The sequence below is a fragment of the Pseudopipra pipra genome, chromosome Z (assembly GCF_036250125.1).
Source record: "Pseudopipra pipra isolate bDixPip1 chromosome Z, bDixPip1.hap1, whole genome shotgun sequence".
Lineage (NCBI taxonomy): Eukaryota > Metazoa > Chordata > Aves > Passeriformes > Pipridae > Pseudopipra > Pseudopipra pipra.
The window spans coordinates 52,616,883-52,635,583 of record NC_087581.1 but is presented as its reverse complement, the minus strand read 5'-3'; the positions used below and the strand labels follow the sequence as shown (position 1 = coordinate 52,635,583).

The 18,701-nt window shown below is 34.7% G+C and overlaps 1 protein-coding gene across 5 annotated transcripts in view; it reads right to left on the bottom strand.

Moving 5' to 3' along the window:
• Positions 1-851: 851 nt before the first annotated feature.
• SLF1 (SMC5-SMC6 complex localization factor 1) overlaps positions 852-18,701 on the bottom strand; it is a 34,499-nt gene continuing 16,649 nt past the window's right edge. For all 5 annotated transcript variants that reach the window (XM_064643231.1, XM_064643227.1, XM_064643228.1 and 2 more), the window contains 8 exons: positions 17,905-18,070; positions 11,741-11,888; positions 9,502-9,647; positions 7,340-7,506; positions 6,735-6,841; positions 4,775-4,867; positions 4,200-4,382; positions 852-1,805 (listed from right to left, as the gene is read on the bottom strand). In XM_064643231.1, coding sequence (XP_064499301.1) covers positions 1,309-1,805; positions 4,200-4,382; positions 4,775-4,867; positions 6,735-6,841; positions 7,340-7,506; positions 9,502-9,647; positions 11,741-11,888; positions 17,905-18,070 — 1,507 coding nt within the window. In that variant the 3' untranslated portion in view covers positions 852-1,308. The remainder of the gene's footprint in view (positions 1,806-4,199; positions 4,383-4,774; positions 4,868-6,734; positions 6,842-7,339; positions 7,507-9,501; positions 9,648-11,740; positions 11,889-17,904; positions 18,071-18,701) is intronic.

The window sequence follows — 18,701 nt, the reverse complement described above, 5'->3', positions numbered from 1 at the left end:
GCCGAAAACCCGAGGAGAAATCAAGATTCCAGGACGTGGATGCTTGATAAGCTAAACTACACTGCAGCAGCCTCTGAACCGAGGTATGAGAGAGAGAAATCACACAGCAGCAGAAGAGCAAAGACTCAAAGCTATCTTCTTGGACTTCATGAGGAGGAGAGACTGCAACAAACAACTGGAACTTGGTGAGGGGGGAGTGTTCAGGAGCCCAGAACTCTCCCACGGCAAAGACTGTGTTACATATCAGCCTTGAAAAGCTGCTCCTGGACTAAAGTAGTTAAAAGGAGGGGCTTGAAAGGACTGACTGACAAAAATGTAAATATATATATATATATAGTTGCTTTTAGTTTGTACAGTATATTTATTTGTGTAAATAAATGTATATACTTCCCCCTTCCCCTACAGAAGCCTCTAGCCTGAAAGTTTCTCTCCAGTGTTAGGATAAATTGTTGGGAAGGGGTGGGGGGAGCCTGGAAAATTGGATTTTGGATTTCTAATGTGGCTCAAACTGCCACACTCTTACACCAGGATAACACCAGATTCCAAGAACTCCATAAAGTGCTGACAGTTTTGTAAATCACCTGGGTATCTGGGCCAGTCTTCTTAAGGCAGTCACTGCACAAATGAACGTGACCACAAGCGACACAGTGCTGATGAGTGAGAAGATTTTCCACACCTCTTTGTGTGACCATTTCTATCAAACAAAGACATGGGAAATGATACTATATTGATTCTGTAAATATAGATATAGTACCTTCTGTTTTGAATTTTACAAGACATAATTAATATACATAACATAATTTTAATTTTTATAAGACAAGGATAAATAAGACAAAAATTGATGAAAGAAATTTGCTTTTCCATATGTTTTTATTTCATGACAGATATTTATAACATTAGCTTTATTAAAGGATATTAAAAGATGTAGGCACAAGCCTTTCTCAAGGATTGAAACAATCAATTACTAGGTTTAAATTTAGGGTCACTACCTCTGAAAACCAAAGTGACCTATGGCATGAGACAGGTAACAAAGACTTTCAAGACAGAAAATACAAAGCTTAACTCATTGCAGATGATATAGCACCCTCCTAAGATCACAGACATCTAGATCTGTCAGGCAAGTATGGAAAAATTTTGCCAAAAAACTGTGCTGAATCAGTGTTTCTGACTTCCAGGATCTGCTAGAGGAAGATAGTAACACTGTGGGAGATACCAACATGTGTAGGGCTGTGAAATTTGTCAGAAAAAAAGCTAGGCCAATACCAAGGGTTAGCAATCAAGATTCAGCCAATGTGGCTTGTTTAGAACTTAACTGCTATAAAGATTTAAGAGCTGATATGCTTCTACCATAGTTTCCACAGTTGCTAACAAGACTTTCATCTGTTCTCCAGGGAAGAAAAACATGTTTCCAGATATTTCTTGAAGAAATTGTGGTAGCTTTTGAAAAGTTTCTAGCTCTCTAAAATATGTATCTACTAACCAATCTTCAGAAAATGTGTTTTTCATCTCAGAGTTACCATAAACCATTACTGGAAGTACATTTGAACAAGCTACCTCTCTGAGAGTTAAAGTCAAGGGTGAAGAGAGATTATAAACTGAACAATAATTCAGCAGCAGCTTACTAAATAAAATCAAACACAGTTCTCTCTGTTGACTGCAAAACTCTTGTTCTATGCATTCATAAAAGCTTTCAATGCTCTCTTCTGGGTGAACAAGATTCAAAAGTTCTTCCTTTACTGCTGCTGACTCAACACAATCCAGTGGCAATATTCCATTGGAGTTCCTTTGCTGTAGAAGGACTGGTCCTGCAGGGAAAATATAAACATTAATAACAACAGCAGATTTGATTTGGCAGCCAAACAAGATTTTGGATTGGTTTTTGCTAGAAGCTAGGAGTCTGTTTAAGTTCCTTTTCATACTAAGTTACGTTGATGTAGCTGATGAGTTACATATTTGCAATACAATCTAGAACATGTAGAGAGATCCTTTGTAAAATTTTGTTTAAGCTTTTGTGTTAACTTCCATAGAGTATGTAAAAATGTAATGTTATTACTGTTGCAAAATTCTGTTAAGTACTTTACAGACCAGGTTATTTGCTGACACTGACTTCAAATTAAAGGCATGTTACTGTGATGATCTTTATTTTCCTTTTCAGGATGGTGTGGCCAATCTTGCCTTAGGCTATGCAGCAAGATAAACTATTGAGGTGGGAATCCAAGTCTTCCCCAACAACTGAGTTTCAAAATTTGGTCTTAACAGACTTCTGAAATGCAAAACATAATTGCTCTAATAAATAGAATTAAAGTGAGTAAATGGGACATGTTTACTTTTCAGACTACACTGCATTCTTTCAGTATTTCCTGTTTATTAGTACAGTGGACCTATTAATATTTGAACAGCTTACACATCTCCTGATAAGTTTAAGAAAGGCTGCCTCAGTAAGAAAAAAGGAAGGCTGTTAAGACACTACAGGTGTTTTTTAAAGATGAACACATCAGGAATCTACTTACATAAATTTGGGTTACTTGTAATGTCACTTTAACTTGAATACTTCTTCAGAAATACATTTCATTGACAAAAGGTAAAGCCTCGCATTACATATCCATAGTAGAAATTTTAACTTTGCCCTGATTTAAGCTTTAGTATTATTACTGATTATTTAGTATCATTAAATCTTCTGCAAGCTGAAGGTTTTTAAAGACAGAAAATGGAGTAAGTTTTTAAAGAGATGTGTTCTAAATTATTAAGCTGAGTAAATTCACACTGAATGGGTAAGATTCTTTCTACCACAGTCTTTTTAGTTACTTACCAGGCCATAACTCAGAGAGTGACAAAGGCAAATATAATATATATTTGCAGCCTTAGAGCTGCCAGAAAAACCTTGAAAAATGCAAGTGCAAGTAGACCTCTTCCCCTAAGACAACAAGATCATCCACTACCAATTTTTCACAATAGCCTAGGAAAAATGTACATCTGCCAGTGCAATGCCATTTCCAATTGAGGAGCTGGGCTTACTATAATATTGGCTGTTGCATCACTTAGACTGATGGAACTGAGCCCAGGTATTGGCTTAGCATGTCAGATACATGGTTGAGTAAATATATAAAACACCTGGGAATCACAGAACTGAGGCTCCTCCAACACAGAGGCAGAACTGCAGAGGAATGTACTGATTATGATCCAGTACTTGCACAACAGACATAGCCTTTAGGGGGCAGGAGAAGACTGTAAATATTGGTTGTATGCCAAGAATGAAACAAAATTTTGTTTCTCTACCTTAATTAAGTAATAGGCCATCTCAACACAGTGCACTCTTCTGCCTCATGACTACACACAGAATGATTTTTATTGAAAAAATCGACTAGGCATATAAAACACAGTTTATGCTGACACAGTAGTTCAGTGGTACAGATACTGAAAACCACACATTTTAATAAACTAATTAAAAGAAGGAAGAGTTGATACCCAAGACCATTCTATGTAGTTGTTTGGTTTTGGTTGTTTTATTTGGTTGTTTTTTTAAAAAATATAGTAAGTTAAATATATTGATACAATACATACTTCAAACCAAGATACAAATACCCTGTCACTGAACAAAAAATATTGTTTAAAACATTATCGTGTGCCTGCCTAAGGGGCAATGTATCTTTTTTTAGAAACTAAGGCATCCCTCCCACTATTATCCCTAAACAGCAGTTATCATGATTACAATATAAATTCCTTTCTTAAACTAATTACCAAACTAATTGTGTTCTTCAAAGACCATCACATTAATTTTCATAAATCCTGAACAAATTTATGTTGAAATACATGATTATATTTGCATTGTGGTAAAAATCAATCAAAACAAAAGAAAATCCTTAGCCTTGCTTGCCGACTAGGTAATCTGCACCTTCATTAATGACTATGGAGAATATAGTTACAATGCATACGGTGTAAAATGCAGAATAAAAACATCAACATACTGGAAAAAAATGTGAAAATCCTGGTTAATTTCATGTTCAGCTGATCAAGATAACTGTGAAAACAGTATTATTTTTATTGTAACCAAATCAGCTCAGCTTAAAAATGTTTTAAAATAAATCTTTCATAATAACATTGTATTTTAAAACAACTATTAAGAAAAACGCTGTGAACTTCACATGGATTTAGAACAGTTAGATAATTTCCCTAAACCAGTTTAGCATAAATGCACTCACCCCCATGCTGAAGTAGGAGCTTGCCAATTTCTACATGTCCATTTGACAGCGCATCATGCAAAGGAGTCACCCCATCCACTTGACTGAGCAGGTCTACCTCTGGACAACGCTGCAAAATTTCACGGACACACACTGTGCTGCCATGGTTACAGGCTTCATGCAAAGGCGTCCAGCCAGCATAGTCTGCATTATAAATCAAGGGAAGTTTTAAAACAGCAGAAGTAGTACTGAAATGTTAATAACGTAATTTGTTACACAGCAAAATACTTTAATATTTAGTGTTCATTATGGCTAGAGTGGCAGTTTGTGATTTCAAAACAAGACATTGTACTGAAAAAATCTGAAAAAAATTAAATAGCATTTTTAAAAATCAGCAGAAAATGTGATGGTAAAACTTGCTTCAGTTACAAATTCATCTTACCTCAATGTTTGCTAAAAAGTCCTCATTTGGTGTTGTTTAAAATAATAAAGACAGTTTTAGTAGTATAAATACAAACTTTATTACCAAACAGATATTAATAGAGTTCTTTATCTGGCTTTATTTCTTAGTTCTCTAGAGAAAATGAATAACTTACCTTTAACATTAATGTCTGTTCCAGGGAAAGAGAGAAGCTGAATCAATCTCTCCACGTTGTTACTTATGCAAGCTTTATGCAGGGCTGTCTCTCCTACCATGAAAAATTAATAGATTACACTAGGCTAGGCAAGATAGCAACTAAAGAAAATAATCAAAGTGCCTGGAACTAGGAGACCTGGCTGTGTACCAGAAAACTCAATAATAACTAAGATTTTCCTTTATCCTTTTTAACCATCCTTTAAGAAAAAAAACCCACAGAGCTTCTGTTCCACCAGAGATCTAGCAATGAAATTGTATTGCAAACGGTTTAACACAAGAATTATCTCCCCTCCAGTTCAAGGTTTAAAGCTTCAATCACACTATAAAAGCACCAAGTGATCATAGAACACCAAAAAATACCAGGTTTTGAAGCAATAAAACTTTAGAGTGCAGTTGCCCTCCCTTAAATTTATTCATGAACCTACATTAAAATGTATGGTTCTTTTTACACAGCATTTATAGCTTAATTCAAAATGAATGTTTCTGGCTAAGCACGAGTGCCTCTACACACTCAAGTATAATTCAGAACTTCAAATCCGTTAACAGATGGTTTGCTGTTTCTCAATAGGCTGTCTGACTTGGCTACAGCAGTGAGGGAGGGAAAAAAGAGAGAAATAGTAATAATAATAAAAATAAGAAAATCCTCTGGAAAAAATCTCTAGCACTAGTAATAAGCTGAAATAAGTGTGAAAAATTAAACAACAAGCAACTGAGAGCTGATGCTTATACATAAAGACACCATTAGTTTCTGCATAATAAAAACTTCAGACCCGTTCTAAATGCTCTTTTGCTTTCAATAATTGATTAGGTTTGACTAAGAGCAAGAAGAAAATCCTGATGCTAGGTGAAAGATGATGCACCAAACATCTGAGAAATTCAAAATATCTCAGGCTAAATCTCTCAACCTTTGTGATAAGATTTACATGGAACATTTTGTTATATTAATACCTTCACTATGTAAATCTGTCAGCTCCATACTCATTCTTTCAGCAGAAGACACTACTTACAATTTTGGCAGACGAAGAACAGAAAACAAGCAGGGTTTGTTCCCCCCTCCCAGTCCTTCAGCTCACTTCTCTTTGTAGAAGTCAGCACATAATAATTCACACCAATTTTACTTGCAAAAGCAATAAAGAGAAAGGGAACCAATTTTTAAAATGTATGGTCTGGCTCTGTTACTGAAGCTCTCTTATATAACAAAAGGACGTGAGGTTTCCTTTTATCCTTCAGTGTTTTGCTACAATTCTGTTTTTATTGTTTGAACAATCCCAGCTTGCTTTTGCCAGGTTTTTTTCTGACCCTTCTCTTTGGTGTCATATTAATATAGTCACAGGTAAATTTCTTATGATGAAGATGACAAAAAGTAGTTCCAGAAAGTAATTCTGTTCAAGCAATTGTGTAATAAGGAGGAAACAAATGAATTACTGCAATGCTGTTTTATTCCTTAGGTACTTGAGTTCCAGTATAGCTAAGACAAAAGCCAAATGCCTTTCACAGTCTGGGCTGAATGCCTGGAAGAAAACGGTCCATATGCTTAACACAGCTATGTAACATAGCATACTCCTCAGTCTTTGTTCACAAAATGTCTAAGACTCAGAGATGAAGACTGAATTATACTTTCAAATCAGAAGACGTTGATCCTACCAAGCACAGGTTGAGGTGGATTAGCAAAGTAAGGCAGGCAAGACTGGAATATGCTCACACAAGCTGTACATTTTATTTAATATCTGGGAGGAGGGTAATGAAGAAGGCAACTTTATTGCACCATATATATAATTCCAAACATGAACTATAAGAAAATAATTCTTGGGCATAAGCCATCACTTTAGTTCAGCATTCATCAGGATAAGTTTTTAAACCTGAAACTGTCAATTCTAACCATTTTAAAGTTCTTAACATATATTAGATATATAGAATACCTTTAATATTTCTCTTGTATACCTCTTCAGCCAAAAGATAGCAATTCTCCTTGGTGTGTGCAGTCTGAGCTTCTGCTTTTGCTGTAAGCTTCTTAAAGGTTAGGTTTCTGAAAAGAGAGCAAAAGGGACAGGTTTAAAATCGCTATTTCATGTTTTAAGATAATGTACATATACTTAATGTTTTTAAATTTTTATATATAGCATACTTAGATCTATCCACTTCAGTGTAATTTCTAAAATGTCTTAATTACATAATTTCTATGTCCTTTAATTATAACTATTTAAAACAGTAATAAAATTCCATTGCCCATAATTAAACTTTCTTTAAAGGTAATTGTATGAACAGTTCAACTTCTCTATGTACCCTATAAATTTAATATTGGGCAAATACAACTACATCAGTCTGCATATACACTGAAACTGACGATCAAAGGGAAAGGGGGAAACCCCAGCCCAGAGGTGTTACAGGTTTACAATGGAGTTTTCTGTCAGTTGCAGTAATTTGTAGACAACAAAACAGGTCATATAAAGTTCAAGAAATGTGTCAGGTCAGAAGCTGTCCCCCAAAGCAGAATAAAACTGGTGATGTTATAGGTATTACTTACGGTAGATCAGGCAGCACTTTGACTTGGTTCTGCTTATCGCCATTTAGCATCTGTAATGCCCTTTGAGACTCAGGGCATGGCTGTTGCCCTATTTTCTTTTTCTTTGCTTTGTGTATCTTTGTCTCATGCAATGCTATCTCTCTCAAAGCAGGCAAATAGGAACAGACCTGTTGCAGAAGTAGTATTTTTAGAACGAAGTAATTTTCTTTTGTTGTTCTTGATGCAAAGCAGTCATCTATGACCCACAGCTTGCTGCATCTAAGTTTTAAAAAATCTGATCACTAAATGATTGTACATATAGATAGTTTAAAGCTGTCTTTTGCAATCCCTTTTGATATTCTTGTAATTCACTCTTTACACTGGCCTCAGAGGTGAGTGGCTTGTGTCTGAGACAGAAACTGGGAAATTCTAGACCTCTCTGTTGGGCTTCTGGTAGCTGAGAAAATTTGGATCACTTTAGCTGGACATAAGAGTGGAGTACAATTAATTGATTTTCATGTATTTAATGAAAGAATTTATAAACTTCCTGCTCCCAACCCAGGGAACAATTTGCTAAAGAAATACTCATTCCGCTCCTTCACCTCTTCTAAGATGAAGGGTTGGACTAAGTCTTTGAGCAATTAAAGAAAATAAGCTAGTGATCTCTTAGTGCTCTTTCATTATTAAGATAGTGTTGGGTGTTCTAGATATGTTAGCTTCTTTCCAGTAACACAGAGCTTCAAACTTACTTATATAGCTCATTTAAAAAATTCATCTAAGTTTCTGCAGTTTGACAGAAACATAGGAAAAAGTCCAGTGAGGGGATTCATTAAATGAAAACATAATGACTATATCTGAAAAAAGGCATTATGGAAGGCTTTTAGTATTTAGATTACTTAAGATCACTCTAGATTCTGCAGGCAATGTGCTGTGGGTGAGGGACACCTCACTTGTGCCTTCACTGCACACTTACCACCAGAGAGTAGGATGTCACTCATTGAACCCATAGAAAAGCCCAGCTGATAAGATGCTGTATGAGAAGAACTCACAGAACTGGATGATAGCTAATTTTTATTGTATGGAATAAGAAAGGAGACATAGTAATACTAAGGAAAGCCACAAAAAGCACATGAACTTGTTTCAAGCACTATAAAAATTTACATTTCAGTAGTTGTAGAGAGTGATCAGTAGTCATGGCAATACTAAAAATAGCAATCCTGCTGCATATGTGTTGGCTATATACTTAAATATTAGATATACAGTTGGTTTATTTTTAAAATTCTGAGTCTTTTGTTTGAGCTCTGTTTAAACATACTGTATTAATAAACAGTGACCTCTGTTGACAATAAACTCCAGTAAAATTCAAGAAAACTTATGTATGGTGTATGTATGAAGATGTAAATTTGTTTTTCTGTGACTCTAACTGTAGAATTTTAGGACATAGAGAAAGAGTGAAACAGTTACGGATTCCATATTCTGTTTAGGCATTGGTACTAAGATTACTGAAATGACGCTCTAAGTTAGGGCATGTCATTATCGTGTGATCACCCTGATTTGCCTGCAACCTGCCAGCTGTCATGGTTTTAAGAATTTCTTTCACAGTTTTCATCATTTATGTCCTTACAAACTATCACAAATTGTGATTTGAAGGCAGGCAAAGGTTTGTAAGTAGAAGAAAATTTTTAAGAGGAAAAATTCACAGGAATACAATGTGGTTCAAAATCATAAAATCTTGTATGTAACAAATGCCTGGACACAGCAGAATAATAGACTGTCACCTCTTAAAAAAACCAGAAGGAAAAGGTAGCCCAGAAAAATCACACTATTTGGCATTTTCCTTAATTATAAATGTAGCATTGCAATAAACTATTTACATCAGAGATTATTTTTAAAAGCTTTTATTGTGTTCACTGTTGTTTCATTGTTTGACTTTCAAGTTAACTGCATGTAAACAAATTAATCAGGTGTGACAAATTCTCTGGCAAGAAAAATCTTACCATTGTTCCAGACCTAGATCTTAGGCAAAGAGAAATTTATATGCAGTGGAACACATGGAAGACAATGCATGCAAAAAGCATGACCTTAGACCACAAAGAAAAAATATTTTTGAGACTTTTATGAATCCAATTACTTGTCAAATTTTGAAGTCTGAAAAGTTATTAAGGAGTAGAAGAGTTACTTACTATTTTCTGAAGAGAAAGAGGTTCTGTAGGAACAGCTATATTCCTCTGTAAACACATGTGTTTTAAAATTGCTTCTGCGACAAACATTTGAAGCCAGAGGGATGGTATGGCACAAATAAACATTTTTAATTCACATATAGAAAAATCTGGATAAAAGCAATGGGGAGGGGAAACATAAAGTGAATATTTAAATGAGAATGCAAAAATCTAAAACATCTAGTTATCTAGAAATATAGCTCTTCCAGACTTTTTTCCTCCAGATTTAGAAGCTATTCTCCAGAAGAATTACTAAAAATAATCACATTAAAAAACATTTTATCCATCATCTAAGATAATGACCAGCTACTACATTTACTGTGTGTTAGAAGACAAAGCATCAGTTTTTATGCATCAGTTTTTAAAATGCTCTCAATATACTCTTATAAAAGTTACACCTTTATTTTGAGAATAAAATTATTTATTTGTGAAATTATGCAAGTGATCACCTTCTAAATATTTAAGTGACACAAGTTCAGATAAGAGTTGCAACACAATAACAGTAAGTCTCCAAGTAATGCAGGGTGACCTACAAGTTCTACATTAGAAGTGACTGTAAGCAAATTGCAACCCCATTCAGATGTATCAAATAGCTTACACTGTTTAAAAAAATAAAACCACTCAGTGGAGGAAGAAATTATATATCTTTATATTTCTTAATATATATCTGGCATATGTCTGGCCTACCTCTCTTTTTTTTGGAAAACAAGAGAGAATGACTGATTTTTCTTATGGTGATATGAATTTCTATTTTGATTCTAGCAAAATAATTTTGTCAAAATAACAAGTGAAACAGGTGGAGATGAATATCTGCTATGAGGAAGGAAGTCTTTACTGCATTGAGGAAATATTCTGTTCTGCTAAGAAGTGCTCATAAATTAAGTGATCTGTAGACTCAATCAAAACATAAGTTTTGAGAGTACAGATGTTTTCTACTGTAGGAGCAACTGAATTTAGAAGAACTCTGCAACAATTTTGCTTTAAGTGCTGTGCATTGTACCAAGTAGCAGAGGTCAAAGAATCTTTATTCTTTATAAATAGACTGTGAATGCTGTTCTTGTTTTCCATTTGTGTATAGGAAAGTAAGAAATATATAACTAAGATTCTCCTTATGCTAGGACAGCTAGAAAATCTGTTGGAGAGGTGGCAATAGCAGTACAAACTAAAAGCTCCATTGATTTAAATACTACAAAGTTCCATCTGATTTGGCCTTCTAAGATGCAAGGCAGGCTATAACAGTTCTGATAATTTGCTTTCTGTAAGAGTGGAGTGGAAATATTTGTCCCAAGACTAAGATTTTAGTTTAATTTTTTTTCAGGATAGTTCTCAAGTACCCAGGTAGAAGGCAGATACACTTATATGAAGCCTACATACACCTGTTACTACAGAAAATGATGACTGAAACCACAATATCCATATTTCTTCAATGGAGACAGTAGAGGGAGTGGGGGTGGGAATTAAGTTTGAAAATGAAACTAAAATAATTAAGTATTTTTCTTGAAATTATTTTTTTTGTCTTTTGAGTTCTGCAACCCCTAGTTGCTAAAATTACAGACACCTCAACCAACATTACATATTAGATGATAACAGTTACTTGAGTCGTGACATTTCTTTTTAACCAGTATATTTAATGAGGGGGAACAACAGTCATTCATAGGACTCAATGGAATTTTCCCCCACTCCCCAGATAAAGTCTATTAATTCTAAGGATTTGGAATGAGACATTGAAATGTTTCACTTCCAGCCTGTAGGAGTCACAGAGTTCAGGGTAGCTTTCGTACTTAAACCTGAAGTGTCTTTAGCAAACTATTGGTTTTCTGAAGTGACAAAACTGGCCTGAGTTAAGTAAGGTGTCTCCAAGTGCTTCTCTGTATTTAAGTTTTACTATGATATGCTTAAAGCTTTTCCTACACTGACAAGAGAGCTCCAAAGATTTTTTTTCTTCCTCACACTGTGCAGTTTTGCTTTCACATTAATACTTAATGAGATTTATTTAGAGGGATTTTAATACGAAAGCCTGTTCTCTTTGGTCTTCGCTTGACACCAAGAGACAGACAATAAAACACTTTCCTGCATATGCACACACTATCACAGTACACAGCTGCAACAGGACGTAAAAAATAACGTGAAGGTAAACCAAGGCTTTTAGTTAGGATTTAGTGTACCTGGTTAGAAGACTTTTGAGAGACTTTGCTACACTCACCATCACACGAAATGGCAAGGTACTCTGCCAAATCATCAGCTATTTGATGAAACACGTTTCTGTCCATAAGAAAACCTGAGATGATCCAGTACTCCACTACAGTTCCAAGAATGGCAGTTAATAGACCAGCAATTTCACATCTGAAAGCCTAAATGGAAAAAAACAGAGAGTATCTATAGACCTGTACTGTATAACAAATTCACACTGATAATGTACCAGCAATAACATGGTCTATGATAAAGAGGATATCTTTAGATAAAAGCCTACTCTGTTGCCATGTCATTCCTTCACTGGCCTTTCTTTTTCTGCTCAAAAGCTAGCTGTTGCAGCCAGGTCAACACAATTAACGTCACGGATGCCACACTAATTAAGATTTCGCACTGGAGAGAAACAAGTTATTTGAAAACATCCTGTCTAAAACAATATGCAAAATGGGATCAAAGCTTACCAGTACAATTATGTGATTTCTTTTTAAGTTAGGTTTTGTTTAACCGTAAGATTTCAGGTACTGGACTTATTCCAGTTAACCTAGTATTTGACAATACGAGGATCTTCTTTTCCCTGCTCTATTACGATTCTCTTTTCCTAAAGATTTCACCATGAAATTAAAGCTCCTTTTGTGCCTAACTATGTATGTCTGTGCCGAAAGGGAAAACGGTGCAAGGTGTTAGTGTCCTGCACAGAAAAATCTTTGGCAGCCACTCTGCAAAAGGAAACTCTTCTTTCCAAAGAGACTAGCAGGTGCGAATTTTGAAAAAAACACATACCTTTGGGTATTAGCCTCACCATTTTCTCCCCTTGGGTATTAGCCTCACCATTTTCTCCCCATGGCATAAAATGGTCATGTGTAAATAAAAAGCCTAAGTGTATTTTCTTAAGGAGGCATCAAGATAATATACAGGAATTTAGTATGCTATCCAGACACTACTATGAGATAGATGAAGCATTTGTTCACCCATGTGAGAACTTAATCAGTACTGCTTAGGTAAAGCAGTGTTTCTAGTGTCTGAGTTAGTCTGTGCAAAGTGAAGTCATATCTGTCTACTGAATACTTTTCTGTGCCATGCAGAAATACTTTATGCAATGACTCTGAAGTAAGTTATTCCTCTGACCACATGTACAAACACAGAAAACTTAGTTATTTATGAAAGCACAACTTGGAAGAATACATGCACCATAGTAGGAATACACAAAATTCATTTGACCAGAGACACCTGCCTAAGGCTCTACCAAAAAAATCACTGCTGCTATACTAGAGCACCAGCTGACATATGGCATCTAGTGAAACAGAATGAGTAGTTGAAACTAGACAATTTTGGTTAAGAGGGAAATTGAACTGAATAGGTACACACAACTGAGTCAATGGTTTGTTCTGATACTCCTTTAAGAAGAAAAGTATGTTCAAGGTTGGTTTAAAATAATTTAATAGGACTCCCTCAGGAGCTGAAAAGCACCAAAATCAGTCTGAATGCAAGTCAAACAGACACATGTAAGAGCAACAGAGACTCTGACATAAATGAGTTTTATAATAAAAAGATTATAAAGTAATTTGTCAAAAAACCTACATAAATACTGTCCCTATAGTTAGTAGTTATTCAAAAGAAAAGGAAGAAACACAACTACAAATAAACATGGTGTGGGGTGGCAGCATAACCTCCATCACTGAAGGTTTTTAAGAAGTGGCCAGACAAAATCGGTTAGAAATGTGATCTCCCAGATTGCTTCCAGTCATACTTCCTCTTACTCTGTTAAGCTCTACTTGATTTGGTTTGCCCCTTGCTTTACTGTGTCATAATACTTTATTCTAGATGAACTGTGCAATCTCACAATTAAAAATCCCTTAGAACACTGATATGGACGTTAAAAATCTGAAAATAGCTTTTTTCAACTAAAATTTAGATATTTAGAAGGGTACATTACTCCCTATCTTCTAAGGATTCAGGAACAGAAACTGAAGAACAATTTAAAATATCCGAAGTGCATTTAAATTTTCCTTAAGTATCCATACCTCTTATCACTGGACCCCAAAGCAAAATACTAGGTGAATAATTTAATTCCATCAATAGTTCTCTGTAGGAAATAAATTTCACAAATGCAGCAAATAAGCACAATTTTAACAGAGGTTAAGTGACAGGATCAATGAGATAGAGATATAATCTGAGGTAGATACAGATGTAATGCACAAGTATTTACATTCTCTTTCTTGTTTCTAAATCACAGTCTTAATTAATTCCTTTATTAAATACTTTCAAGAAAATAGTGGGGTGAAAGTAGACCTTGAGGCAGAATACTGAAATAATGTCTGTTAATACTGCAAGTATTAATAATTTTTCTCAGTCAGATATATAGCTGCATATAAAATGTAGTTGATATACTAGTTGCAGCTATATGTGCCTAGATAAGTATGTCTGCATGCTAATGAGACAAACCAGATACTGCCAACTGTAGGCTTGGTTGACTGATTTTGGTAAAAAAAAAGTAGGACAAACCAAGAGTTTCTTAATATTTTGAAATAAATGGTCCTATGCTACAAATGAGGGGGAAATTGCTCTAATTTACTGAAAGGATCATATGTTCTAAAAATATTTAAATATTGACATATTAAAAATATTTTCAACCACAAAACAATACCAAAATAGCAATGAAAACACATTCAATATTAAAAAGGAAAAAAACCAGAGCATTTCCATTAAACATGAAATTTGCTACCATGTATGACAGTGACAAGGCCTTTTTCTCACTCTGCCCCTCCAACAAGAAACTAGGAGAGGCCACAGCTGGCACAGCTGACCCAAAATGACCAAAGGCCTTCTAAACATTGTGCTCAGCAATAAAAGCTGGTGGAAGGATGAGGAGGAGGAAGAGAGCACGTTCGAAGTTATAGTGTTTGTCTTTCCCAATAACTACATTGCTGTTCCATTTAATGGTTTGCCAAGTCAAGTACAGTGCTACAGTGGCAGAAGTTTCACCATTTCTTTTAGTACACATAAAAGTGCTAATAGGAAAGCTTTTAAGTTAGAGGAAAATTAATATTAACTTTTTTATTTTGAATTACAGAGTTATTTTAGAACTGTTCTTTGTGTTCTTTTTCATGTGATGTAAATGCAGTACTCCAAAAATGCCATACTTCCATAAAAGCCACCGGAAGTGATCAGACTAGAAAGACATTTACGTCTGCAAATTTACACCACACAAATTCATAATATGCAACTAAAAACCAAAATGAATGCCTTTTTCACTTCTTTGTCAGGCTACATAAGACAGTTCTTTAAAAAAAAACAAAACAGCATTTTCAGGGATGAAAAGCACTTCTGATACCATCTGTGACATTGTGAAAAGCCATGCAATGCTACTCCAAGTGCTATAAGCAATATACACATTCCCTTCTAAATTCTAAAACTGAACTGACAAATTTGATTCAAGGAACTTTGACCAGGAATTCCTGCATCAAGCCTGTTTAAATAATACAGCAAATAATAAACATTATGTATATTAAAATTATATTCAATAATTGATTTGAAAAGCTCAAGTGATGGAAAAACTTCCATGTTCTTCAGCAATGCACTTTAAACTATAAAAATAGTGTTTCAGCTTAATTCCTCCAAGTTGTACCAACAGATTAATCCAGCGATCATAAGGGCATCCAATTTCCTGTCACAAATTTTATTCTGGTACTTTTATGATACTGCAAATTCTGTCTAACATTGGAAAGTAAACACATTCATATACGTAACTCTTTACAGTCCCTCATTCTTTGTTTTCCTTTTTTTTTTTGATTGCTCTTTTCACAAGGTGTGTTTACATACACACATACATAAAACATAATTTTGCCACAAATCAGCACTAGAAGAAACAAATATTTTCCCTGCACTCAAGTGCTTATTTGTTGCAATCTCTTTGAATCACAAAAGAGAGAATCAGATTCTAAAAAACTAAAAAAATTAATAATTGCCCACTTTTAACACTTAGAAAAGATTATGTTAGATATGTCCCAAGAAAGAATTTAGTTAAATTATTCATCTGTTTCTATTTACAGGTATTTTCACTGAAGAACTGCATCTAAGTCTGGTATACCACAATTGGCATGGTTGTTTCTTCTCACAAGCTAACATACTGGGAAACATGGTTACCCCTTTAAACTTTGCTACAAACCACATAATTTCGGTGACCATGCAGATAGTAACAATATTCACATTCCTTTTAATTAGCTTTCTGAATGGCCCTAAGTCAAGGTGTTGCCTCTTAAAGGCACAGCTTTTAAAAACCAAAACTGGTAACAATGACTCACACTCTCAAACTGAAGGAAAATTTTGCACTCTGTAAGCTACATTTAATGACACAGAAATACTGTGGATTTATTTATGCATCTCTAAAATGATAAAAAAAGGAAGGAGAAAACATAATTCTGCCTGCACAGCTGGGAAGGATCTGCTCTTTTGGCTTTCCAAATGACCTTTCAAACTATGTAATGGAATTTTAAAAGGAGTCTCTGAGTATACAGAAAACCAGTATAATAAGACTGAGAGTTAAGGAAGAGATAATGACAAGTTGGATTATAAAAATATGGTATTTTGGTTTAGAGTTTATCTTTGCCAAAAAATGTAATGGAAAAGAAACTGCAGTGCAATATATAAATAAGGCTCTTAGAAATAACATAAAACCTCTAAAGATATTATGAGGCAACAAGCTTCTTTTTAAAGCTAGACTTCATATCTGCAGGGATATTGTACATTACAGTGCATAAGATCAAAGTGAGAAAGCAACAGGCATCTGGGTTTTGTGCTGAAACCACAGTTCTTACATATGTATATAAAGCAAACAATCTAAACAAGAGGTAGGTGTCTGTGTTTTATGCTATGTTTTATTCTTTCCTTTAAGCTTATTTTTCGTATATACAGTCTGACACAAGTGATTACTCTGACAATGCAAAGAAAGGTTTATGAAAAAGGTATGACTTACAGTGCTGGAACTTGTCAAAAGAAGGAATAGCAGAAAAAAAGCAAATGGTGCCTACACCTAAAGTGTGGATTCAACACCAGGAAAAATATGAAAGCACTCTCATTTTCCAAAGAAACAGAATGGCCGCTGACACCAATTGCACGTACGCCTGCTTGGTGCTCAGTAACTTCGAAAAGGTAGGTTGTTTAAATATAAATATGAGTACAGAAGCCTAATTTTAGGCACTTTTAAAATATCCTGACCAAGGATAAAAAGGAGAACTGTTTAAAAATGTTTTGCTTTGATAGCCCTCAAAAAAGGTAGGAGGTCTGTCTAGGTAAGATGCGTGAAGCTTTCATTACGTTTAATCTTTTTGCCTTCATAACATAATGAAGAACTACTAGGTATTATATTGAAAGTGCTTTTTTTCTCCAGAATACTTGATTTTCTATTGTTCTGTTATGGTATTGAAAAAGTGAATGAAGTATCTATTTATTCTGTGCTTTCACAATAATTTAAAAGAGAATGCAGAGACAGCAGTTAAGTTTTTATTTTATGTGAGAATCTAGAAGTCAAAGATGTTTTACAAGGCCTCTTGCTTCTGAAAAGAAAGAGGTGGTATAGAGGACACTCAGTATCTTTCAGGTCAATGTCCTGCTGGTCAGCAGGTCACAGAACAGCAATTAAGTTGCCTTCAATTCCATTTTTATGAAAAGTCCTAGGGAAGATACAAAATGAAACTAAAAGACTTGGGAAGAAAAAAACTGGGAAGAAAAAGGGCATTTATTAGAGTAAAATAATGTATGTCTGTAGAAAATAGCAAAAAGGTATTAGTTTTGTTAGGTTTCTCTTTCAAACATTTCCTGAATCCTACCACTGTAAAATAAGATAATCACCTCTTTCGTTACACCATATTGTTTGACAGGATGTGTTAAGCTGGTGTCCCTAATAACTACAGTAATACCTGCTGGTAAGGGCATGTGAACATCTGAATGTAGCCAACAAACTACTCATGACTCGTTTCTTCTCTACACATCTATATGAGAATCTTACGGATCAATTCATTTCCTTTAGTGGAGCAAAAACCAGCATGCTTCACAACAAAAGGCAGCTATAACAAGCAGCTGTGATACTTACATATAATTCCTCACAAAAGAATGAACAAAGAATGTCTTTAAAAAAAAATGTCAGTCTTCATTATTTTAAAGTATAAAATTCATACTCACATCATTTTTTCTGTTCAATTCTCTGTGGGAAAGTATGACCCAATCTGCTAGAATATTTATGTGTTTGGTAAAAAGCACTGAGGCTTCGCTTCCCAGCCAAAATATCTTCAAAAGAACTGTCTGTGGCATGACTTGCTGATGCTGTGAATTGATCCCTTCAACCAAACTGTAAAAAAAAAAAAGGGAAAAAAACTGAAGCTTTATGCTGCTTTTTTACTACAGTTGCCAGACAGAAACCTTGTCTTCTGTCAAAACACACACAGGTTTGGCAATTTTTAAATATGGAAAGATCAGACACAGTTTCTGAATAATAAGTACCATAATGACGACTATTACTGTTAGATTGGGGGAATATTGTGCCAATATTTACATAAAGTAAAGGGCACCTTTACTATATAAAGGCAGAGAAAAACCAAGACTTCTTTTATACTTCATAAACCAAGGAAAGACAATTGTCTCCCTAAGATAATAGGAAGATAAGTTAATTGAATGTAAAAAAAAAAAAACACATAAAAATCAGTATGTTCAAAATGCTGCTTGTCTACCTTAAAGGATGAATACTGAAGCACTGCAAAGCTAAAAATACAACATGAGCAACATTAAGTGCTTACAGAAACTTGTAATATAGTGAAATAACAGGCTCAGAAAAGTAAGAGGCCTTAAAATATGATTAGAAAATATCTATACAAATTACAATAAACAAACTAAGAACTGAGAAATATAAAAGGAAATGCTAACCTGCCATCTCTGTAGAACAGTATCTTATTAGGGATATACAAAAATCAGGATATAAGCTG